Source organism: Leucopleurus acutus (genome assembly GCF_964270905.1).
Source record: "Leucopleurus acutus genome assembly, chromosome: 1".
Lineage (NCBI taxonomy): Eukaryota > Metazoa > Chordata > Mammalia > Artiodactyla > Delphinidae > Leucopleurus > Leucopleurus acutus.
In genome coordinates this window covers 2,640,196-2,665,405 of record NC_139142.1, presented here as the reverse complement: position 1 = coordinate 2,665,405, position 25,210 = coordinate 2,640,196, and the positions used below count along the sequence as shown (strand labels likewise).

The window sequence follows — 25,210 nt, the reverse complement described above, 5'->3', positions numbered from 1 at the left end:
CCTCCGGCCCGGCCGGGCCGAAGAGTCCGGAGGGGCTGCAGCGGGAGGTGAGTCCCGCGACGCCGCCCGCGACGCCGCCCGCCCCACCGCCCGGCCCCGCGCCCCTCCCTCGGCCTTCCCGCCGCCGCTCACGCAGCCCCTGGGCCACTCTCCCTCGCCTCAGGGTCTCATTGCCCGTTTCCCTCCCTTTCCCGGACTCCGTCTCGCCCGTGCCGGACCGCCGAGGCCGAATGCCATGGCACACGAAGCGCCGGGCTCCGTGCCCGGCAGAAGCTGTCAGTCCGCCGAGGAAGTGGTCGTCGCCCACCTCTCCTGGGCGCCGCGGGTCGGCCGACGCCTCCCGCGGGCCCTCCGCCCCACGCGACCCGGCTCGCTCGCCCCTCCCCTTCCGCGCTTTCCCTCCCCTGTGCCGCACCCTGGCATCCCCATTGCGCCGCGGGCCCGAGGCGCCGAGCTCCGTGGTCTTACGATTGACGCTGCGTCTTATCCCCCGACCCTCTCAGTCCCCGTCCCTTCATCCGCCCACCAGCGCCTGGCACCACGCCTTGGCATGTACCCAGTAGGTGCTCAGTAAGTGTTCGTTAAATGGATAAATGAACGACCCGCCTCCCAGTCCTGCCTTAAGGCCTCAGAGGCAGAATAGTGAGTGCAGGTTGAAGAGTGGGGTACCCTCGAGTCAGACCCGGCTCACAGCGCTGCCCCTTCCTAGCTGTGTGCTCAGGGCAAGCGATGTCTCACTAAACTTCAGGTTCATCGTCAGTAAAGTAGGGATGGTAATAGTTTCTAGCTCTGGCTTGGTGGAAGGATTAAATGGGTCAGTGCGTGTGAATTGCTCAGCACGGTGCCTGGCACGCGGTCCATTTCAATAAAGGCTAGCCCCTGCTCTCCTTACCCACATACCCTACTTCCTTTTCTCTTCCCTTCCCTTTGTTCTTCCTCACTTTCTCGCTGAGATTCAGGAATTTTATTCTGTTCTGTTGCTTCTGTTAACATTTGTAGGCAGAGTGTGGGGCACCAGCATGCATGCACCTTTGCCTTATCTGCTGGAGTGATCAGTTGCCCTTGGGGTTAACTTCCTCCTTGTAGCCAAGGTCTTGAGAACTTTAAGGAAAGGAGTTCTGGAAATCCCCAAACCCAGATCCCAGCATGGGCAGAATCTGGGAATAAAGCCACTGTAGCCCTTGTGGTCACCAGTGACTCCTGCAAGGAGCTGCAAGGCATTTTGTACTTTCTCTCACCCAGCTACAATGTACCTTGACCTTGCTTTTTTTTTTCCCCAACATCTCTTGTTGGTTCATTCAGCAGATAGTTATTTGGGGCCTGTTGTATGCCAGCCACATACCAGCTTCTAGGGATGCTGTGGTGGACCAGACAGACCCAGTCCCTGCCCTCAGGGAGCTTTCAAACTTGAGAACCAGCAGGCATAGATACAGGGGATGCTCTATTTGAGTTTTCAGGACTGGCTTGGAGCCTGGTGGTGGGATAAGGAAAGTTCTCTTCTGAAGGAGTGACTAGTAAGCAGCTTTTGTTAGGTTTAAGTTATTTTGTTGTCACATTGTCTTTTTCAATAGAAGATTGGCTCCTACTGGATTTGTTTTCAGTTTTCTCTTAGAGAAATTACACTTCAAGTTTGAGGAAGGTCTCATTTCATATTAGCTTGTATGTAGTTTGAACAAAATAGCTCCTGGAACTTAATGAGGAAAAAGGGAAGGAAACAGGCGTCAGGCAGAGCAGTTGATTAAACTTAGAATAAGTGAAGAACAGATGAAGAAACAGTGACACACACAATGAAGACAAGCTTCGGAGTCAAGCATGGAGAGATTTCTAGATACAGTGGAGCTCAAGGAGCTTGATAGAATCCAGAGGGAGTAGTTGATGGCTCTGTGAACTGCTGAGGTGGAAGTGAGCTGTTGTTCCAAGTGTGTGTCAATTTTAAATGAACGTATTCTTTGGATCCAGACATAAGAGACCAGTGAATTTTTGCATGATCATGGACGTAACTGAGGTAGAGTGGCTTTATATTTTGTTCTGTCATACTTGGGGAATTCTGGCACAGTGTTTTGAGGGAGATTAATTCAGCAAATATGTGTTGAGCGTTGACTGTACCACACTCCCTATTGGTCTTTTGAAGCCGCTGCAAATTTGTGGATGAACAGGATGTAGACGAAGACTAGAAAGAAGCCATTGAGGAAGATAGAGAACAAATCATGATGGTGCCCTGTGATAACTGCCCTCATAGCGTTCTGTGAAAGAGGGAGGCTGAAGGCTTCCTGTGGAGAACCTGTTCTTACAAGATGCGTATGGGGGACGGGGAAGGAATGAAAGGGACTTTGCAAAGACACGCAGGTCATGGTGTGTTCAGGGACTGTGGTGGGAAGCTCACTGTGGCTGCAGTGTGGAGTATGTGGATGGAAGAGTGGCCTGAGATGAAGCTGGATGCGGACCGGCTTGTTGAACTGCTCAACTTCATGCTGTCATCAGGCTTTAGACTCTGAGCACTGGCTAGCCAGCGGGCTTGGGATCAGAAAAGTGACAAAACCTCATCTGGAAGATAAATGACTGCCTCCATCTCATTATGTTCAGCCATAAGATTTTAACATTTAAAAGAACAGTGGATGTTGTAGCCAGACTTTAAAAATAGACTGTATGGGAGGGAGACGCAAGAGGGAGGAGGTATAGGGACATATGTATATGTATAGCTGATTCACTTTGTTGTACAGCAGAAACTAAAACACCATTGTAAAGCAATTATACTCCAATAAAGATGTTAAAAAAAAAAAAAAGACCCTGCAACAGGGAGTGACTAACTGTCACTTCCTAGAGATTTTGGAGAGACCCCTTAAACCATTAGAGCCGTCAGGGGGCTCTGGCAACTTCCGATCGTTGTACTAAGTGGATGATTTAGACTATGTGTTACTAGTCCTAGCTCCAGTTTTTAAAAACTGCCCATCAGGCATTTGGGTGCTGTCAGTCAGCGTGAAGGTCAGCTCCCGCCTTCCAGGTGTATGGGATTGTGGTGTTACTGGGGGAGAGAATTATCCTGCCTCAAAGAAGAATGTTTTGATGTTTTATATTTTTAATGGAAATATTCAGAACCACGGAAGCATTATTGATTTTAAAGATTGGATTGAGAATATTTTTTTGCAGTAAGACCTGAAGTTAACATTTTACTTATTCATTCAACAAATCTTTACTGAACATCTACTCCGTGCCAAAGATATTGTTAACATACGAGGCTTTTCATTGGTAAACAAGAGAGGGTTTATGTTGCTTACAGTCTCATGAGAGAGATGATCATTAAACTGTTTATCAAATAAAGTAATTAAAGGTTGTGATGAGAATTATGAAGGACATAAACAAGATGATATGTTAGAAGGAGGAGGGGACTGATGGATACTGTAAGTGATCTGATCAGGGAAGGCCTTTCTGAATCCTGGTGTGTGGAGAGAGATGAACGATCGTAGGGGGAGTAGTCAGTTCTGAAGCCTGAGGAGGGCAGAGTGGACCAGTGGAGCTAGAGCTTGGGGGATAAGTGGAGAGAGGTGGAGATGTGATGGGGGAGCCAGGAAGGGGTCAGACCACACAGCCTGTAGGCCACAGAAGGGTAGGTATTTGCTTATTCTGAGAGCACTGGGGAACCACTGTAGAATGTTGAATAGGGTGAGTGGTATGAGATCCACCCATTTCTCTTTCAAAGAACTTCTTTTTTTTAGACACTTTTTTTCAGAGCAGTTTTAGGTTCACAGCAAAACTGAGGGGAAGCTACAGAGATTTCCCGTTTACTCCCTGCCCCACCCGCGTGCATAGCCTCCCCTTTTATCAGCATCTCCCACCAGAGTGGGGCATTTGTTACAACTGATGAACCTGCACTGATACAGCATAATCACCCAGAGTCCATCGTTCACCTTAGGATTGGTGTTGTGCGTTCTGTAGGATTGGGCAAATGTATAGTGACATGTATCCATCTTTATGGTGTCAGTATTTTTATTGCCCTAAAAGTCCTCTGTGCTCTGCCTACTTATCCCTTTCCCTCCCCCACACAAACCCTGGCAACCACTGATCTTTTTACTGTCTCCATAGCTTTGCCTTTTCCAGAAGGTTACAGAGTTGAAATTATACAGCATGCAGCCTTTTCAGATTGCCTTCTTTCACTTAGTAATGTGCACTTCAAGTTCCTCCATGTCTTTTCATGGTTTGATAGCCCATTTCTTTGTAGTGCTGAATAATATTCTAGTGCCTGGATGTACCAAAGTTTATTCATTCATTCACTTACTAATGTGCTAGTTGCTTCCAGATTTTTACAATTATGAATAAAGATGTTGTAAACATTCTGGTGAAGGTTTTGTGTGGGCATAAGTTTTGAACTCGTTTAGATAAATACCAAGGGCTGCAACTGCTGGATCATATGGTAAGATTATGTTTAGTTTTGTAAGAAACCTTCAAATTGTCTTCCTAAGCGGCTGTACCATTTTGCATCCCCACCAGCAGTGAATGAGAGTTCCTGTTGCTCCACATTCTCACCAGCATTTGGTGTTGTCAGTGTTCCAGATTTTGGCCATTCTACTAGGTGTGTGGTGGTATCTCGTTTTAATTTGCATTCTCCTGATATATGATGTGGAGCATCTTTTCATAGACTTATTTGACATCTGTATGTCTTCTTTGGTGAGGTGTTTATTAAGATCTTTGGCCTGTATTTTTTTTTTTGCAGTACGCGGTCCTCTCACTGTTGTGGCCTCTCCCGTTGCGGAGCACAGGCTCCGGACGCGCAGGCTCAGCGGCCATGGCTCACGGGCCTAGCCACTCCGCGGCATGTGGGATCTTCCCGGACTGGGGCACGAACCCGTGTCCCCTGCATCAGCAGGTGGACTCTCAACCACTGCACCACCACCAGGGAAGCCCTGGCCTGTATGTTAATTGGGTTGTTGAGTTTTAAAAGTTCTTTGTATATTTTGGATAACAGCCCTTTATCAGATAGGTACATTTTGCAGTTTTTCTCCTAATCTGTGGCTTGGCTTCTCCTTCATTTGATATTGTCTTTTGTAAAGCAGAAGTTTTAAATTTTAATGAAGCTAGCTTACCAGTTACTTCTTTCATGGATCATGCCTTTGGTGATATTATTTAAAATGTCATCACCATACCCAAGGTCATCTAGGTTTTCTCCTATATTGCCTTCTAGAAGTTTTATAGCTTTTGTGCTGTACATTTAGGTCTGTGATCCTTTTTTGGGGGCTGCGTTTGGTCTTCGTTGCTACGCGCGGGCTTTCTCTAGTTTCCGAGTGGGGCCTACTCTTCATTGCGGCGCTTGGGCTTCTCATTGTGGTGGCTTCTCTTGTTGTGGAGGACAGGCTCTAGGCACTCGGGCTTCAGTAGTTGTGGCTCACGGGCTTAGTTACTCCGTGGCATGTGGGATCTTCCTGGACCAGGGATGGAGCCCATGTCCCCTTCATTGGCCGGTGGATTCTTAACCACTGCGCCACCAGGGAAGCCCCTGTGATCCATTTTGAGTTAATTTTTGTGAAAGTCTATGCCTATATTCACTTTTTTACATGTGGATGTCCAGTTGTTCTAGCACCATTTGTTGAAAAGGCTGTCTTTGCTCCATTGTATTGCCTTTGCTCCATTGTCAGAGATCAGCTGGCTGTATTTATGTGGGTCTATATCTGGGCTTTCTCTTCTGTTCTGTTGATCCGTTTGTTCTTTTGCCAGTACCGCTGTCTTGGTAACTGATGCTTTATAATAAGTTTTGCAGTTGGGTAGTATCAGTCCTTAACTTTGCTTTTCTCCTTCAATATTGTGTTGGCTATTTTGGGTCTTTTGTCTTTCTATACAAACTTTAGAATTATTTTGTTGGTATCCACAAAATAACTTATTGGGATTACACTGAATCTGTACATTCAGTTGGGAAGAATTGACATCTTAACAATATTGAATTTTCTTATCTGTGAACATGGGATATCTCTCTATTTATTTAGTTGTTCTTTGATTTTGTTCATGTGAGTTTTATACTTTTCCTTGTATAGCTCTTTACATATTTTGTTAGATTTATACCTAAGTGTTTTGTTTGGGGGGATGCAAATGTAAATGATACTGTGTTTTTAATTTAAAATTCCACTTGTTCATAGCTGGTATATAGGGAAGTGATTGACTTTTGTATATTAATCTTGTATCCTGAAACCTTGCTATAATTGCCTATTAGTTTCAGGAGTTTTTTTATTGATTCTTTCAGATTTTCCACATAGATGAACATGTCATCCACAAACATAGTTTTATTTCTTCCTTCCCAATCTGTATACCTTTTATTTCCTTGTCTTATTGCATTAGCTGGAACTTCCAGTAAATGTTGAAAAGGAGTGGTGAGAGGGGGACATCCTTGCTTTGTACCTGATCTCAGTTGGGGAAGCTTTTTTTTTTAAATTTATTTACTTATTTATTTTTTATTTTTGGCTGCATTGGGTCTTCGTTGCTGCGCGCGGGCTTTCTCTAGTTGCGTTGAGCGGGGGCTACTCTTCGTTTCGGTGCGCGGGCTTCTCATTGCGGTGCCTTCTCGTTGCGGAGCACGGGTTCTAGGCGCATGGGCTTCAGTAGTTGTGGCACATGGGTTCTAGAGCGCAGGCTCAGCAGTTTTGGCGCATGGGCTTAGTTGCTCTGCGGCATGTGGGATCTTCCTGGACCAAGGCTTGAACCCGTGTCCCCTGCTTGGCAGGTGGATTCTTAACCACTGCGCGACCAGGGAAGCCCAGTTGGGGAAGCTCTGGGTTTCTCAACATTAAGTGTAATGTTAGTTGTTAGGGTTTTTTTGTGGATATTCCTTATCAGGTTGAGGAAGTTCCCCTCTGTTTCTGGTTTACTGAAGTTTTTGTCATGAATGCATGTTGGAGAGCTGATTCTTCTTTTTCTTGTTTGTTTTGTTTTTTGGGTTTTTTTGGTGTGTTTTTTTGGGGTAGTAGCTTCATTGAGATTTCACATACATATATATTAACCATTCAAGGTGTACAATTCAGTGTTTTTTAGTATATTCACAGAGTTATGCAACAATCAGTTTTAGGACATACCACTCTAAAAAGAAACACCATGTCCTTTAGCAGTCATGCCCACCCCCACTCTCTTCTCTCGGCTTCAGGCAGTCATTGCTGTGCTTTCTGTCTGTAGAGTTGCTTATTCTGGCCATTTGCTATTTCATATAAATGGAATCATGCAAATGTGTGGTCTTTTGTGTCTGGCTTCTTTCACTTAGCATAATGTTTTCAAGGTTCATCATATTGTAGCATATATCAGTACTTCATTCCTTTTTATTTCTGAATAATAGTCAGTTACATGGATATACAATGTTTTGTTTATCCATTCGTCAGTCGATGGACAGTTGGGTTGTTTTACTTTTTGGCTTTTATGAATAGTAATATGAAATTCTGTATACAAGTTTTTGTGTAGACATACGTTTTCATTTCTCTTAGGTATGTAACTAGGAGTAGAATTGCTGGGTCATATGGTAACTGTACGTTTAACCTTTTGAGGAACTGCCAGTGACTGCCGCATTTTATTTTCTACCAACAATGTATGAGGGTTCCAGCAATGTTCCAACAATGTATGTGTTTCTCCACATCCTTGTTAACACTTATCTGTCTTTTTGATTATAGCCATCCTAGTGAGTGTGAAGTGATATCTCACGGTTTTGTTTTGCATTTTCCCTGATGATTAATGATATTGAGCATCTTTTCATGTGCTTATTGGCCATTTGTATGTCTTCCGGGGAGAAATGTCTATTCAGATCTGTTGCCCACTTAAAAATTACCTTTTGCGCTTCCCTGGTGGCGCAGTGGTTGAGAGTCCGCCTGCCGATGCAGGGGACATGGGTTCGTGCCCTGGTCTGGGAAGATCCCACATGCCGCAGAGCGGCTGGGCCCATGAGCCGTGGCCGCTGAGCCTGCACGTCTGGAGCCTGTGCTCCGCAACGGGAGAGGCCACAACAGTGAGAGGCCCGCGTACCGCAAAAACAACAACAACAACAACAACAAAAAACCTTTTAACTATTAAGTTTTAAGCATTTCTCATATATTCTGGATACAAATCCTTTGTCAGATGTATGATTAACAAGTATTTTCTCTCATTCTGTGGGTTGTCTTTTTACTTTTCTTGATGATGTCCTTCAGAGCACAAAAGTTTTTAATTTTGTTGAAGTCAGAGAGCTTATTCTGACTGCTCTGTATGAATCCGGATTCCAGGGACAGGTGTAGAAGCAGGAGAGCAGTTGTTACAAGAACAATGCCGTGGTCCACGTGAGAGGTGTACTGGATTTGTCTCAGGCATGGCCACAGAGTTGGTGAGAAGGGGCCAGCTGTGAGGTAGGTTAGGACACAGAGCTGATGGAACAAGGTGAGGGATTACTGTAGGGGTGAGGGAGAGGGAGAAATCATGGATGAATGCTAGGGTTTCAGCTTAAATAATTTTGATCCAAAATTTGATTATGCTGTCTGTTACCTGCTACAGAATTATGATAGCTTTTAATGGAGTTTGGCCAGCGAGTCCTGCACTCCCTTCTTACACATTTGAAATTGCTTTTGGTTGTATGATCACTGATTGTGCCAAGGAGATGGTTCCAGAGACTCTGACCTTCCGTATTTTCCTCTAATACTGCCTACGCCACCTCAAATAAACATATTTTCTAAGTGAGACTAGTGTGCCTGCTTTACCAGTGCAGTTTCAAGGCAGGTCCTCTGCCCCCTTCTAACCAGACTGCAACCTCAAAGCCCCTTCTGTGTAGAGATTATGGAACTCTCAGTGAATAGTATCAGTTCAAGGGAATGAGTTTTTGAAATCTAAATGTCATAATTTGACAGGGCTACTTTGAGGAAAAAGACTTTTAAAGGAGGAACTAATATCAGCTGACATTTGTGAAGTGCTTCGCTCCTCTGCTTGCTTCCTAGGAGATCTCATCAGCTAAAGTGGAAATTAAAACACTTTGAGAAAATCTTGGTTTATGACTATAGCATGTTCTCTTGGTTTATGACTATAGCGTGTTCTCTGCAGTTTTTTTATATGGTCACTAAAAATCTTATTCTAGGGAAGTATTTAATGACATGGCAAGTGCTCATGATTTATTAAGTGAAAAACCCTGTGTGTGTTTACACACATGTAGCTATACCCTATCTATATATGTAACATGTCTCTATGATGGGATTATGAGTGGCATTTATTTCATTCTTTGTACTTTTCTATATTGCTGTGTTTTTGATAGCGAACATTTATAACTTTTATAAAAATAAAATTTTATTTTAAAAACATCACGTAAATTGTGGCACATCAGTGTTTGTGTGCACACACCCGTCAAGGAAATACATCTTTTCCTGCTCCTGTGATGCCCTTCTGCTTGAAGGTGGAGAGGAACTGTTGAAATGAGAACATTTCTCGCCTGTAAAGTGGAGATAACAGTGGTGCCAACCTCCTGAGGTTTTTTGTGAGGATTTAATGAGTTTGTGTGTAAAACAGTTACCGTTAAGTAATAGTGTTTACTGTTACCACTGTTGCTACTTTCATTGTTATTTTGGCTTTAGTGTCCTCCTTAAAATGATCTACGTGCTTTCCCAAGGTGTCTGACTGTGGCTGTCCTCGCTTGTGTTTGCCTGATAGCCGTTTCATTTTCATTCGATTTCGGGGTCATGTGGGTTTTGCCCACCTCTCTGGAGTACTTGTACAAACCAAAGATTGGGGAGCATGGATATCTTTTAGCCAAGGCAGTCTTGACCTTACAAAGTTGTAAATTTATGAAGTATGCTGCTGTATGGACAGGATCAACATTCACCGTCAAAATTTCACTTAAAATTATATGACCCTGGGCAAATTTCTGAACCTCCCAGAGCTTCAACTTCTGCTAAAAGAGGGTATATTAATGTTCTTAACCATTGCAGAGGGACTTATTACTGTTTACTTACCTTTAGGAAAGGTGTTTGTAAGTTACCCTGCCGGCTTCACTGTATGTTTTGTCTATCGTGACTGTCAAATGAAGTAGGAGTCTGAAAATGGTCTAGAGGATTTTTATTCCAGCATTGAACTGGGGCCATATTGGAGAAAAGATGAAATTTTGTTTCTTTTCCATTCTTGAACTCACTCCTTCCTTGCAGATTTTCCTTTTTTATAACTCATTCATGTATTCAATAAATACTTAGTGTGGGACTTCCCTGGTGGCGCAGTGGTTGAGAGTCTGCCTGCCAGTGTAGGGGACACGGGTTCGAGCCCTGGTCCGGGAGGATTCCACATGCTGCGGAGCATCTAGGCCCATCCCATGCGCCGCAATTGCTGAGCCTGTGCTCTAGAACCCGCGAGCTACAACTACTGAGCCCGCACATTGCAACTACTGAAGCCCGCACACCTAGAGCCGTGCTCCACAACAAAAGAAGCCACCTCAGTGAGAAGCCCGCAATGAAGAAGCTGCAATGAAGAGTAGCCCCCGCTCGCCGCAGTTAGAGAAAGACCGTGCACAGCAACGAAGTCCCAGTGCAGCCGAAAATACATAAATAAATAAAATAAATAAATTTATAAAAAAATTAATTAATTAATACTTAGTGCCTCCGATGTGCCTGACCCTTTTCTAGGTTCCAGGGGCTAGACGGGTAAGTGAGGTGGATGTGGCCTCTGCTCTTGGGCATACAGACCAGTGGTGGAGGGGACCAGGCAGAGATGGCCATCAACAGGAGAGGAAGAGGATGCGTGGAAAAAGAGAAGCAGGGGTTGGGGATGTGATAGAGAGTCCTTTGGAAAGGGCTGAGGACTTGAAGGGCAACGGCCTAGATTCAGGTCTTGCCCGTGTGGTCTTGAACAAGTCTTGTGACCCTCTGGCCCTCAGTAGCTTATGTAAAAGTTTTTTTTTTTTATTAGAATATAATTGCTTTACAACGTTGTGTTAGTTTCTGCTGTACAGTGAAGTGAATCAGCTATATGTATACATATATCCCCTCCCTCTTGGACCTCCCTCCCACCCATCTAGGTCATCACAGAGCACCGAGCTGAGCTTCCTGTGCTTTATATAGCAAGTTCCCACTAGCTATCTGTTTTATGCTTGTTAGTGTATTTATGTCAATTCTAACCTCCCAGTTCGTCCCACCCACCCCTTCCCCTCCTGTGTCCACATGTCCATCCTCTATGTCTACGTCTCTGTTCCTGCCCTGCAAATAGGTTCATCTGTGCCATTTTTCTAGATTCCACGTATATGCGTTAATAAACAATATTTGTTTTTCTCTTTCTGGCTTACTTCACTCTGTATAACAGACTCTAGGTCCATCCACATCTCTACAAATGACCCAACTTCATTCCTTTTTATGGCTGAGTGATATTCCATTGTATGTATGTACCACATCTTCTTTATTCATTCATCTGTCTTTGGACATTTAGGTTGTTTCCATATCCTGGCTATTGTAAACAGTGCTGCAATGAACCAGCTGGGGTACGTGTGTCCTTTTGAGTTATGGTTTTCTCAGGGTATATGCTCAGTAGTGGGATTGCTGGGTCATATGGTAGTTCTATTTCTAGTTTTTTAGGGAATCTGCATACTGTTATCCACAGTGGCTGTATCAATTTACATTCCCGCCAACAGTGCAAGAGGGTTCCCTTTGCTCCACACCCTCTCCAGCATTTATTGTTTGTAGACTTTTAAAAAATAAATTTATTTATTTTATTTATTTATTTTTGGCTGAGTTGGGTCTTTGCTGCTGCCCACGGGCTTTCTCTGTTTGCGGCAAGCAGGGCTGCTCTTTGTTGCGGTGCGCGGGCTTCTCGTTGTGGTGGCTTCTCTTGCGGAGCATGGGCTCTAGGTGCGCGGGCTTCAGTAGTTGTGGCTTACAGGCTCTAGAGTGCAGGCTCAGTAGTTGTGGCGCATGGGCTTAGTTGCTCTGCAGCATGTGAGATCTTCCTGGACCAAGGATCGAACCCGTGTCCCCTGCATTGGCAGGCAGACTCAACCACTGTGCCACTAGGGAAGCCCAGTAGATTTTTTGATGACGACCATTCTGACCGGTGTGAGGTGATACCTCATTGTAGTTGTTTTTTGTTTGGTTGGGTTTTTTTTGGCTGAGTTGGGTCTTTGTTGCTGCAAACAGGCTTTCTCTAGTTGCCGAGCGGGGGCTACTCTTTGTTGTGGTGCGCGGGCTTCTCATTGCAGTGGTTTCTCTTGCTGTGGAGCATGGGCTCAAGGCACACCGGCTCAGTAGTTGCAGTGCGTGGGCTCTAGGGCGTGCAGGCTTCAGTAGTTGTGGCACGTGGGCTCTAGAGTGCAGTGCTCAACTAAGTACATGGGCTTAGTTGCTCCGTGGCATGTGGGATCTTCTAGGACCAGGAATCGAGCCTGTGTCCCCTGCATTGGCAGGTGGAGTCTTAGCCACTGTGTCACCAGGGAAGTCCCCTCATTGTAGTTTTGATTTGCATTTCACTAATAATTAGTGACGTTGAGCATCCTTTCATGTGCCCCTTGGCCATCTGTATGTCCTCCTTGGAGAGATGTCTGTTTAGTTCTGCTCATTTTTCCATTGGGTTGTTTGTTTTTTTGATATTGAGCTCCATGAGCTGTTTGTCTATTTTGGAGATTAATCCTTTGTCTGTTCCTTTGTTTGCAAATATTTTCTCCCATTCTGAGGGTTTTCTTTTCGTCTTGTTTATGGTTTCCTTTGCTGGGCAAAAGCTTTTAAATTTAATTAAGTCCCATTTCATTTGTTTATTTTTGTTTTTATTTCCTTTACTCTAGGAGGTGGGTCAAAAAAGATCTTGCTGTGGTTTATGTCAAAGTGTGTTTTTCCTATGTTTTCCTCTAAGAGTTTTATAGTGTCTGGTCTTACATTTAGGTCTTTAATCCATTTGGAGTTTATTTTTGTGTATGGTGTTAGGTAGTGTTCTAATTTCATTCTTTTACATGTAGCTGTGCAGTTTTCCCAGCACCACTTCTTGAAGAGGCTGTCTTTTCTCCACTGTATGTTCTTGCCTCCTTTGTCCTAAATTAGGTGACCATATGTGCGTGGGTTTATCTCTGGGCTTTCTATCCTGTACCATTGATCTATATTTCTCTTTTTGTGCCAGTACCATACTTGTCCTGATTACTGTAGCTTTGTAGTATAGTTTGAAGTTGGAGAGCCTGATTCCTCCAGCTCTGCTTTTCTTTCTCAAGATTGCTTTGCTGGGACTTCCCTGGTGGCACAGTGGTTGGGAATCCGCCTGCCAGTGCAGGGGACATGGGTTCGAGCCCTGGTCTGGGAAGACCCCACATGCCACGGAGCAACTAAGCCCGTGCACCACAACTACTGAGCCTGTGCTCTAGGGCCAATGAGCCACAACTATTGAAGCCCGCGTGCCACAACTACTGAAACCCCAGCGCCTAGAGCCCGTGCTCCACAAAGAGAGAAGCCACAGCAATGAGGAGCCCGCACACCACCATGTAGAGTAGCCCCCACTCGCCCCAACTAGAGAAAGCCCATGTGCAGCAACAAAGACCCAACACAGCCAAAAATAAAATAATAAATAAATTTATTTTTTTAAAAAAAGATTGCTTTGCTATTTGGGGTCTTTTTTGTTTCCGTACAAATTGTAAAATTTTTTGTTCTAATTCTGTGAAGAATGCCATTGGTAATTTGATAGGGATTGCACTGAATCTGTAGATTGCTTTGTGTAGTATAGTCGTTATCACAATATTGATTCTTCCAATCCAAGAACATGGTGTATCTCTCCATCTGTTTACGTCATCTTTGATTTCTTTCATCAGTGTTTTATAGTTTTCTGAGTACAGGTCTTTTGTCTCGTTAGGTAGGTTTATTCCCAGGTATATTATTCTTTTTGTTGTGATGGTAAATGGGATTCTTCCCTCAATTTCTCTTTCTGATCTTTCGTTGCTAGTGCATAGGAATGAAAGAGATTTCTGAGCATTAATTTTGTATCCTGCAACCTTACCAAATTCATTGATTAGCTCTAGTAGTTTTCTGGTGGCATCTTTAGGATTTTCTATGTATAGTCTCATGTCATCTGCAGACAGTGACAGTTCTACTTCTTTTCCAATTTGTATTCCTTTTTCTTCTCTGATTGCTGTGGCTGGGACTTCCAAACCCATGTAAAAGTCTGTAGGGTAAGGATTAAATGGGTGAATGAATACTTCATAAAATATAACACGCTGTGTGATGATATATAACACGCTTCCCTTTATTGAGGGAAGCTTTGAATCCAAATTTTCAAGAGGTGTGGGTGTCAGTGCAGAACAGATAGGAGGTGTTGTGTAGCTGGTGTTCTGAGTGCTGTGGAGGCTGTGGCTATCCAGCCGGGGGACACGTTTCTCCACCACCTTGACACAGTGAGCTTATTCCTACGTCTGGATTGGTCCACTGTTCTTCTAGTACAGTGTCTTTACTGTTTCTTTTCCACACACTTTTTTTTTTGGCCATGCAGTTTGCGGGATCGTAGTTCCCTGACCAGGGATCAAATCCGTGCACCGTGCAGTGGAAGGGCGGACTGCCAGGTAATTCCTCTTCTCCACATTCTGTCCTTCCTGGTGGGCTTCAGAATTTTGGATGTTTCCGGTGAAGCTTTCTCCACTCTCTAGTCCACACTGCTCTCTCCCTCTTCTGATTGAGACCCACAGATTAGCACCTAATCACAGCTGGGTTATGTCTCTTCACAGTTTCTTTTGCCTCCCTAACTAGAACATAAGCTACTTGAGATTAAGAACTGTTTTTAAAATTTTTTCCACCCCTTTCCCTCCATAGCATTTATCACAATATAAATTACAGGGGCCAGCACATATCGAAGTGAGTTTTGAATTAAAATGCTCAAAAGTGATCTTAATGGCACTTGGTTACTTTCTCTGTTTAATTCAGCTCTGACTATAATTCATACCCACCTGAAAGTTCCTCGTTCCCACTATTATACCTGACTTCTCTTTGCATGACTAGATGTTGAAAGCATTATGATGCCTTGTTCTTCAGCCCCCAGGTTTCCCTAGATGCCCGTTAAAATTCCTGTCCTGCTTGAAGATCATCTGTGGAAACGTTGGCCATGGCATCCGTATCAGAGTCTGTTACATTCAGAGAGTTCTGCCCTTTGTACTATCTCCTCAATGCCATTCCCACAAAGATCCAGAAGGGGTTCCGCTCCATAGTGGTCTACCTCACGGCCCTGGACGCCAACGGGGACTACATTGCCGTGGGCAGCAGCATTGGCATGCTCTACCTGTACTGCCGGCACTTGAACCAGATGAAGAAGTACAACTTTGAGGTGAGTCTTGCTTGTCCTCACCTGAGCATGTGTGAGCCCTGGCTAATGTTTAACATGCTTGTGAGTTCCAGGATGGGGTAATTTACTTCTGATTTGCTAGAATATGGCCTGAGTGCCCTTCCCAAACAATACTTTATCACCCGTACGCGGGCCTCTCACTGCTGTGGCCTCTCCCTTTGTGGAGCACAGGCTCCGGACGCACAGGCTCAGCGGCCATGGCTCACGGGCCCAGCCGCTCCACGGCATGTGGGATCTTCCCGGACCGGGTCACGACCCCGTGTCCCCTGCATCGGCAGGCGGACTCTCAACTGCTGCGCCACCAGGGAAGCCCCGACCATTTTTAATTGAGGTGGAGTACAGCTAAAAATGTTGATGTTTTAACTTTTTTTCCTGCCTCCAAAAATCCAGAGTTACTTTAAAAGAGAACATTATAGTGTTTAACACTTAATAGAAAACTTTGAAAGTAGGCATGTTTTTCTTAGTGTTTTCTTTTTGGTTTTGTTTTGGTTTTGTTTTTTTTTGGCTGCACCATGTGATATACAGGATCTTAGTTCATTGACCAGGGATCGAACCTGGTCCCCCTACAGTGGGAGCGTGGACTCTTAGCCACTGGACCACCAGGGAAGTCCCTCTAAGTGTTTTGTTTCTCAAAATACCTTACCTGACTTACTCAAATAATCACTAGCTATTCTGGTGAAATTATTGTGAAAAAAGGATCAGGATCAATGTTGGCTAGCTGCCAGAACACGTACATCTTAACTGAGGTCACTTCTGTAGAGCACTGCCACTGGGGTCCTGACCGACCTCTGTTCTGTGTTGGTTGGCTCAGGCATCTCTGTATTGTAGTTACTGGGGAGGTGGACTGAATTCACCCGCTGAGTTGACATCTGTGATTTATGAGTGCTCAGGTTTTGTGAGAGACTCAAGGGTGACTGAGTTGTGGCTCCTGCCTCACAGCCTCATGGGGTTCTACTCTGCCTGTGGTTAGTAGACTTTTACAGCCTAAGACAAGGCTTTTGTGTTTAAGAGAAGTATTTACAAATATCTATATTTTAATCAATATTCAACTTAAAGTTTAACTTAAAAAGTTAGTTTTTGTTAAGCCTCTATACTCAATTTAAAATAACACAAATGGTTAGCATGTATATAGCACTTACTATGTGCCAGGCATTATTGTAAACCTTTACATATATTAACGCATTTCATCCTCACAAGACTCTGTGAGGTAGATGATGTTTTCTCATCCCCATTTTACCAGGGAGACAACTGAGGTACAGAGAGGTTGAGTGACTTGTGAGGTGGTTTGGAAGTGGTGGCACCATTGTCTGAACTTGGGCAGATTGGCTCTAGAGTTTACATTTGTATTTTTTGTATGAAAATGAAAACTATTGCTATTTCTTTTCTTTGTTTAATAGCTCATGGATTTGACTGCTCAAATTCCCCACACATTTAAAACCATTACATAGTTAATCTTTAAAGCTATGGTTATGGATTAATATATCAGATCTCTCAAATACTTCAGCACTTAACAAAAAAGACTTATGAATCCAGCAGTGAACCCCTAACAGGATAGACCAAAGAAACCCATGCCCAGACATATCCTAATCAGACTTCTAAAAACTAAAGACAAAGAGAAATCTTAAAAGTAGCCAGAGAATGACACGTTACCTGTAAGGGACAATGCTTTGAATGTCCGCAAATTTCTCATCAGGAACTATGGAGGCTAGAAGACAGTGGTACAACATTTATAAAGTGTTGAAAGAAAAGAATGGTCAGCTCAGAATTTTTACCCAAGAAAAATATCTATTAGGAAAGAAGGTGAAATAAAAATATTCTCAGATGAAGGAAAACTAGGGCGATTCATTGCCAGCAGACCTGCTCTAAATAATTGTTTCAGGAAGTTCTTTAGGCAAACGAGAAACGATACCAGAAGGAAACTTGGAACATCAGTAATGAAGGAAGAATAATAGTAAATACAGTAGACTGTTTCTCTCCTCTTGAGTTCTTTAAAATATACTTGACAGCAAAAATTATAACACTGATCGAGTTTTCAGTGTGTATACATGTACTAATATATAAGATAACTATAATGTAAGAGGGGAGCGTAAGGGACCTATATGGTAGTAAGGTTTCTACATTCTTTTTTTTTAATATATATATAATTTTATTTATTTATTTATTTATGGTTGTGTTGGGTCTTCGTTGCTGTGCGTGGGCTTTCTCTAGTTGCAGTGAGCGGGGGCTACTCTTCATTGTGGTGCGTGGGCTTCTCATCGCTGTGGCTTCTCTTGTTGTGGAGTATGGGCTCTAGGTGCATAGGCTTCAGTAGTTGTGGCACGTGGGCTCAGTAGTTGTGGCTTGCGGGCTCTAGAGCGCAGACTCAGTAGTTGTGGCACACGGGCTTAGTTGCTCCGTGGCATGTGGGATCTTCCTGGACCAGGACATGAACCCATGTCCCCTGCATTGGCAGGCAGATCCTTAACCCCTGGGCCACCAGGGAAGCCTGGGTTTTCTACGTAGATGATCCTGCTTGCCTCTGAAGAAAGAGTTTTACCTCATCTTTTCCAGTCTGTATGCCTTTAATGTTTTACTTGACTTACGGTGCTGGCCAAGACCCCAGTATGGTGTCTGCAGTGAGAACAGATATCTTTGCCTTAGCCTTGGTCTTCACCATTACATTAGCTATAGATTCCTCATGGACGCTTTTTATTTCTGTTTATTTCTATCCTAGTTTTCTGAGAGTTTTTATCATGAATGAGTATTGAAATTTGTCAGATATTCACTTGAATCTGTTGTGATGATATGATTTCCTTCTTTATTTATGTGTTATGTTACATGAATTGAGTTTTGGTTATTATTCCAACTGTGCATTAATCTTTTAAACCCCATTTTGTCATGATATATTATCCTTTTCTTTTTGGCCTCGTGGCATGGCTTGTGGGATCTTAGTTCCCTGAACAGGGATTGAACCCAGGCCCTGGCAGTGAAAGCACCAAGTCCTAACCACTGGACCACCAGGGAATTCCATATTATCCTTTTTTTTTTTTAATCTTGCTGTATTCCCTTTATTAATATTTTGTTCAGATTTTTTGTGTCTGTATTCATGGAAGAATATTGGTCTGTAGCTTTCTTATGATGTTTCTGTCTGGCCTTTCTTATTATACACATATCTAGTGTTTTCATTCTATATTTACTCAAGTTGGACATTATTATTATATTTTATAGTCACTGTTTAGATTCCCTCACACTTTTGCCAACGTCTTTACTCACCATCCTTTGTTACATCTCAGTTCTTCCCTTTGCAGCCATTCTCCTTCTTGCTGGAGTACATCCTTTATTTTTTAAATTTTTGGCTGCATTGGGTCTTCGTTGCTGTGCGTGGGCTTTCTCTAGTTGCGGTGAGCGGGGGCTACTCTTAATTGCGGTGTGCAGGCTTCTCATTGTGGTGGCTTCTCTTGTTGCGGAGCACGGGCTCTAGGTGTGCGGGCTTCAGTAGTTGTGGCTCACGGGCTCTAGAGCGCAGGCTCAGTAGTTGTGGTGCACGGGATTAGCTGCTCCACCACATGTGGGATCTTCCCGGACCAGGGCTTGAACCCATGTCCCCTGCATTGGCAGGCGGATTCTTAACCACTGCGCCACGAGGGAAGCCCTGGAGTACATCCTTTAGTAGTTCTTGTGTTGAAGTCTTTTGGTGGTAAGTACTCTTGATTTTTTTGTTTGTCTGAATGTCTCTCTGTCTTTGAATTGTTTAGAGGTATACTATTCAAGGCTAACAGTTTTTTCCTCTTAGCACTTTGAGGATGATACATCTCAACATCCATTGTTGAGATGTCTTTTGTTAATAATTGTTCATATTTAGTTATTTCCCTTTTTTCTCTGACATATTAATATCTTCTTATTGCCTTTGAGGTTTTACTGTTTCACTACAAAATGTGTATGTGTGTATTTCTTTTCGTGAGTCTTGTTCAAGGCTTGTGCTCCTGAGGATATAGGTCTTTCATCAGTTTTGGATAATTTTTAGCCCTTATCTCTGAAGATGTTTCCTTCTCCTATCCTCTGTTTTCTTTCCTTCTGGAATCCCAATTAGATGTAGGTTGGACCTTCATATTCTATTCTCTATGACTTTTAACTTATCTGTCATATATATATATATATATATATATATATATATATATATTTTAGATTAGGGGTGGAAGTCATTTACAATTTCTTTTTTTTTTTTGGAAAGAGACTCCACCTCTATTTTTTAACTTTTATTTTATTTTACATGTTGGGGGTAGGAGTTTATTAATTAATTTATTTTTGCTGTGTTGGGTCTTCGTTTCTGTGAGAGGGCTTTCTCTAGTTGTGGCAAGCGGGGGCCACTTTTCATTGCAGTGCGCGGGCCTCTCACTGTGGCGGCGTCTCTTGTTGCGGAGCACAGGCTCCAGACGCACAGGCTCAGTAGTTGTGGCTCACGGGCCTAGTTGCTCCGCGGCATATGGGATCTTCCCAGACCGGGGCTCGAACCCATGTCCCCTGCATTAGCAGACAGATTCTCAACCACTGCGCCACCAGGGAAGCCCATCTGTCATATTTTTTATCTTTCCTTTGCCGCACAGATCTGTCATCTAGTTCAATAATTTTCTTTCATCTAGGCTGCTAGGCTGACTAGGCTGCTATTTAGTCTACCCCTGAGATTTTATATTCTTTTGATTCTTTTTCATTTCTGTTATTTCTGATAATAGTTTGGTCTTATGTTTCAATTTCTTTTTACATTTCTTTAACATTTTTAAGCATATTTCTTTTTTATTACTGAAGCATAGTTGATTTATAATGTTTCAGGTGTATAGCAAAGTGATTCAGTTATATATTCTTTTTCACATTCTTTTCCATCATGGGTTATTACAATATTGAATATAGTTCCCTGTGCTATATAGTAGGTCTTTGTTGTTTATTTTATGTATAGTAGTATCTGTTAATCCCCAATTCCCAATCTTTCCCTCCCCTTAAGCATATTTCTTTTATGTTCTGGGTCTCCTCACTCTACATGAAATGCTTGAGTCAGGATGAGGAGTTGTCCAATTCTGTTATTGCTTTCTTTAGTTGATTCCTCTTGAGGGGACCTATTTCCCTGTGGTCATGTCTAATTGTGAGGTATGTGGCTGATCCTAATATGTGGGAGTGCTGAGGGGCCTGGGTTGAGACTGTTCCACAGATGGGGTTGATGGTCACTCTGCCAGCCGCCTTGGAGTGCTACAAACACGGAAGCATGTCAGGTGAAGTGCCTGGCCTGAAGGTTCTTTTCAGTGGGAAGGAAGAATAAATTCAAACTCTGGTGCTGGATACGGCAGCTTTGTGATTACAGAATCTTTTTTATTCACTCCAGTCAATGCCTGAGATAAGACAAAGGTCCTTGTCAGCTTCCTTTCCCAGCAAATTGATTTTCCCCTAGTTTACACTTTCACTGAGAGTTAGGTCTTCAGGGATTCTGGCTTTAGCAGGGGATGTCAGTTCCAGCTCCCCACGTCACCTGGCCTGAAGCCTTGTCCTCATTAACCGTCCTCACCTCAGAAAATCAAGGGTCTAGGCGTTGGCCAGATTGCCCTATGTAGCCTGTAGCTTCAGGGCTGGCTTCTGTTCTAGTTTGACAGCATTCTTTTTGTTTTCGGCTCTTGTAGATTTTCTTTACTTTTCTAGAGATCAGCTATGCGTTTAAAAGAATGTTTTATGTATCTTATTCAACATTTCTAGGTGTTTGGAGAGGAATGTTTTTCAGAATAGCTAGAGTGTTATACTGTGAGAAGTTGAAACTTCTTATTTTGTTTCTGTCTGAAGTATAGTTAGATATTGATAATCTGATTCTTCGGATGTTTTCGTTCTTAAGTCAAGAACCAAATCTATTTAATAATCATATTAAATAACCTTAAGTCAAGTTTAGTACATTGGTTTATTAAAAAGCACGTGTACAAGCATTGCATATAGATATTCAGACTTCCAGCCCATCTGAGCAATGATTTTGAAACCATTCATTCAGGAAAATTACACAACTGTTTTGATTTTGTACTATGATGTGGCAAGATCTCCAATAAGTGATTTTGATTCCTGTTGTAGTAGCAGTTTTTATAATTACAAATTCCCAGGAAAAATATTCTCTTTTTAACATTCTGTTGCCATGTCAGACGATACACATCTAAAGCATGTTATGTTACTTTGTTCCCTCAAAGCAGAGATGGAACCATCACTCACATTCCTGCACTCCTTTCATTCTCCTTCTTTCCCACAGCCGACCACACCTTCCATCTCCATGGCCATGGATCTGCTCAGAAGGCATAGGGCAGCGAGGCAGAGCAGGGCCTCTGTAGGGTCACACTTGGGTGTGAGTCCTGACTATTGATTCTCTCTAGCTTTGTGACCTGAGACAAACCACTTCACCTTTGTAAAATGAGGATAACTCCAGCACCTGCCCTCTTGGTGGTTTGAGGACCCCAGGAGATGATGCCTGTGAAGCGCTGAACAGGGCGCCCAGCACAGGACACGCGCGACTGGCAGAGCGTCCCTTACAGAGAGTCGATGTGCTCTGTCATCACTGCTGCCCTCCTTCTGACCGGGTCTTCATGCTCTTCTTTCCTCGTCAGGGTTTACTGCCCTTGCACCTGTTCAGTTTGCCATGTCCCTTGACCGGGCGCATACTACCTCCACCTGAACTATCGCAGGAGGCTCCCAGCTGGTCCTCCTGCCTGGTCCCACGCCTTCCTCCTTCCATCCTGTTCCTGATGGGGTTACCAGAAACACCTCTGACTGATACACCTGCAAAAGCAGGCATCTTCAAGGGTCCCCCTTTTCCTTCCTGTAGCTTAAGATCCAGGTCCCTTACCCCGTATCACGACGTGGCACCAAGTGTATTTATAGCCCATGAACATACGCTGCAAGCTGTAAAGTGGCAGGTGAAAGTGAGCTCAGTCGCTGCCACCCCCACTCGTGGGGGGCAGCTCTTCATGTGCACGTCTCATTGCTGCAGCTCAGCTGTGAGCAGGCGGGCCTGTGCCCTACTGTGTATTACCACTCAGTCCCCTGAATGCACAGATTGATTACCATCTAAATTACTGCATCAGGGATCAAAATGGCTTATGGAAGATCTTGCCATATGTCTTAGCGAGGTCGAAATGGTTGTGTCATTTTTCTGAATGAGTGGTTTCAAAATGAAAAATGATCATTCAGATGCTCTGGAAGCCCGAATATCTGTATTCAGTGCTTGACATATGCTTTTTAATAAACCAATGTATTAAGCTTGAGTTAGTGTTATTTAATGTGATTATTGATATGAGAACCAAAACACGCCAGGAATCAGTTTATAAAGCACTCTCAAATGTATTGTCTCACTGATCCTCAAGCAAGCCTGTGTGGCAGGTACACACCATGGACTACAGTCGGTGGATGACTTGTCCACGTTGAGAGAGAAGAAAGGAGAGCTTGCGTCTGGGATAGCTCTTCTGACTCCAGACTCCAGTTTTGAGGGGAACTACCTCTCCTGTCCAAGTTCCTTAGTACTCTCTTGATAAGAGCTCAATGTAGTCATACTTGATTGAACAGTATTTCCTTTCTCAGAAATGCAGTTTTAAAATTTTGTCATTTCAGGGACTTCTTTGGTGGTCCAGTGGTTAAGACTCTGCACTTCCAGTGCAGGGGATACAGGTTCAAATCCTGGTCGGGGAACTAAGATCCCACATGCTGTGTGGCACAGCCAGAAAAAAACACAAAAACAGTTGTCATTTCAAAGATAAAAAACCTAGAAAGAAAAAGAGATTAATTATCTTTCTGAATTGTATACATTTTCAATCAGGAATATATATAGGCTGCAGTCCAATGAGGTTTTCCATTCCATTGGTAGGTAACGTTTCATAGTCTGAAAGCTGGCCTGGTGACAGGCCCATTTGTTTTGTTTTTTTGTTTGTTTTTTTTAACATCTTTATTGGAGTATAATTGCTTTACAACTTTGTGTTAGTTTCTGCTGTATAACAAAGTGAATCAGCTATGTGTACACATATATCCCCATATCCCCTCCCTCTTGCGTCTCCCTCCCACCCTCCCTATCCCACCCCTCTAGGGGAACACAAGGCACCGAGCTGATCTGCCTATGCTATGCGGCTGCTTCCCACTAGCTATCTGTTTTACATTTGGTAGTGTATATATGTCCATGCCACTCTCTCGCTTCGTCCCAGCTTACCCTTCCCCCTCCCCGTGTCCTCAAGTCCATTCTCTACGTCTGCATCTTTATTCCTGTCCTGCCCCTAGGTTCTTCAGAACCTTTGTTTTTTTTTTTTTTGATTCCATACATATGTGTTAGCATACGGTATTTGTTTTTCTCTTTCTAACTTACTTCACTCTGCATGACAGACTCAAGGTTCATCTACCTCACTACAGATAACTCAATTTCGTTTATTTTTATGGCTGAGTAATATTCCATTGTATATACGTGCCACATCGTGTTTGCATCTTTTTTTAAATTAATTTATTTATTTTTGGCTGCATTGGGTCTTTGCTGTGCTCTGGCTTTCTCTAGTTGTGGCGAGCAAGGGTTGCTCTTCATTGCGGTGCACGGGCTTCTCATTGTGGTGGCTTCTCTTGTTGTGGAACATGGGCTCTAGGCGCATGGGCTTCAGTAGTTGTGGCATATGGGCTCAGTAGTTGTGGCTCGCAAGCTCTAGAGCACAGGCTCAGTAGTTGTGGCGCATGGGCTTAGTTGCTGTGCGGCATGTGGGATCTTCCCGGACCAGAGCTTGAACCCGTGTCCCCTGCACTGGCAGGCGGATTCTTAACCACTGCGCCACCAGGGAAGCCCGTGCCACGTCTTCTTTATTCATTCATCTATTGATGGACATTTAGGTTGCTTCCATGTCCTGGCTATTGTAAATAGTGCTGCAATGAACATTGTGGTACATGACTCTTTGAATTATGGCCCATTTGTTTTGTTTTTTTTTTTGCGGTACGCGGGCCTCTCACTGCTGTGGCCTCTCCCGTTGCGGAGCACAGGCCCCGGACGCGCAGGCCCAGCGGCCATGGCCCACGGGCCCAGCCGCTCCACGGCATGTGGGATCCTCCCGGACCGGGGCACGAACCCGTGTCCCCTGCATCGGCAGGCGGACTCCCAACCACTGCGCCACCAGGGAAGCCCGGCCCATTTGTTTTTGAATGTTTCCTCTTTCAGGGGAAAACGGAATCCATCACGGTGGTGAAACTGCTGAGCTGCTTTGATGACCTGGTGGCTGCAGGCACAGCCTCTGGGAGGGTTGCAGTCTTTCAACTTGTATCCTCGTTGCCAGGAAGAAATAGACAGGTAAGTACTAATCATTTTAGCATTTCTTAACTTCTTGGCAAATTCCTCATGTGTTAAAATGAGGAGTCCTCACCTGCCAGGAAAACACTTGCTCAGAAAAGCCTCGCTCTGTGCTCTTTATAATCAGGTGACATTTTTGTTCCTGGTAGGACACTTGGCAAAAAGCATATATGGGTAGTTTTGCTTAATATTCTCTGGCTCTTCTCTGTCAGTTTTAAAGGTGGACCCTTGTGCAGGTTTTTGCATGGAAACAACTTGGGAACACCAGCTTTTCCATAAACAGGAGGGATTGCGTACCACCTTGTTCACATCTCACAGTGTTTATCCTTGTCTTTTTCTTGTGTGTATTTTCATCATTTATTCATAGCTTCGGAGGTTTGACGTCACTGGTATTCACAAGAATAGCATAACAGCTCTGGCTTGGAGCCCCAATGGAATGAAATTGTTCTCTGGAGATGACAAAGGGAAAATTGTCTATTCTTCTCTGGATCTAGATCAGGTAAAATTATTTTCAGAAATATTGGTTGTCTTATATTTGGAGAAGTTGGTCAACTTGAATTTTTGGTTATTGTCCCTTTTTAAAATTTTTGTTTATTTATTTATTTATTTATTTATTTATTTTTTGTCTGCCGTGCCGGTTGGCTTGTGGGATCTCAGTTC

The 25,210-nt window shown here is 43.6% G+C and overlaps 1 protein-coding gene across 2 annotated transcripts in view; it reads left to right on the top strand.

Moving 5' to 3' along the window:
- Position 1: 1 nt before the first annotated feature.
- Positions 2–25,210, top strand: part of TECPR2 (tectonin beta-propeller repeat containing 2) — a 98,891-nt gene continuing 73,682 nt past the window's right edge. For both annotated transcript variants that reach the window (XM_082838130.1, XM_082838129.1), the window contains exons 1-4: positions 2–47; positions 14,946–15,234; positions 24,422–24,550; positions 24,918–25,049. In XM_082838130.1, coding sequence (XP_082694256.1) covers positions 15,016–15,234; positions 24,422–24,550; positions 24,918–25,049 — 480 coding nt within the window. In that variant the 5' untranslated portion in view covers positions 2–47; positions 14,946–15,015. The remainder of the gene's footprint in view (positions 48–14,945; positions 15,235–24,421; positions 24,551–24,917; positions 25,050–25,210) is intronic.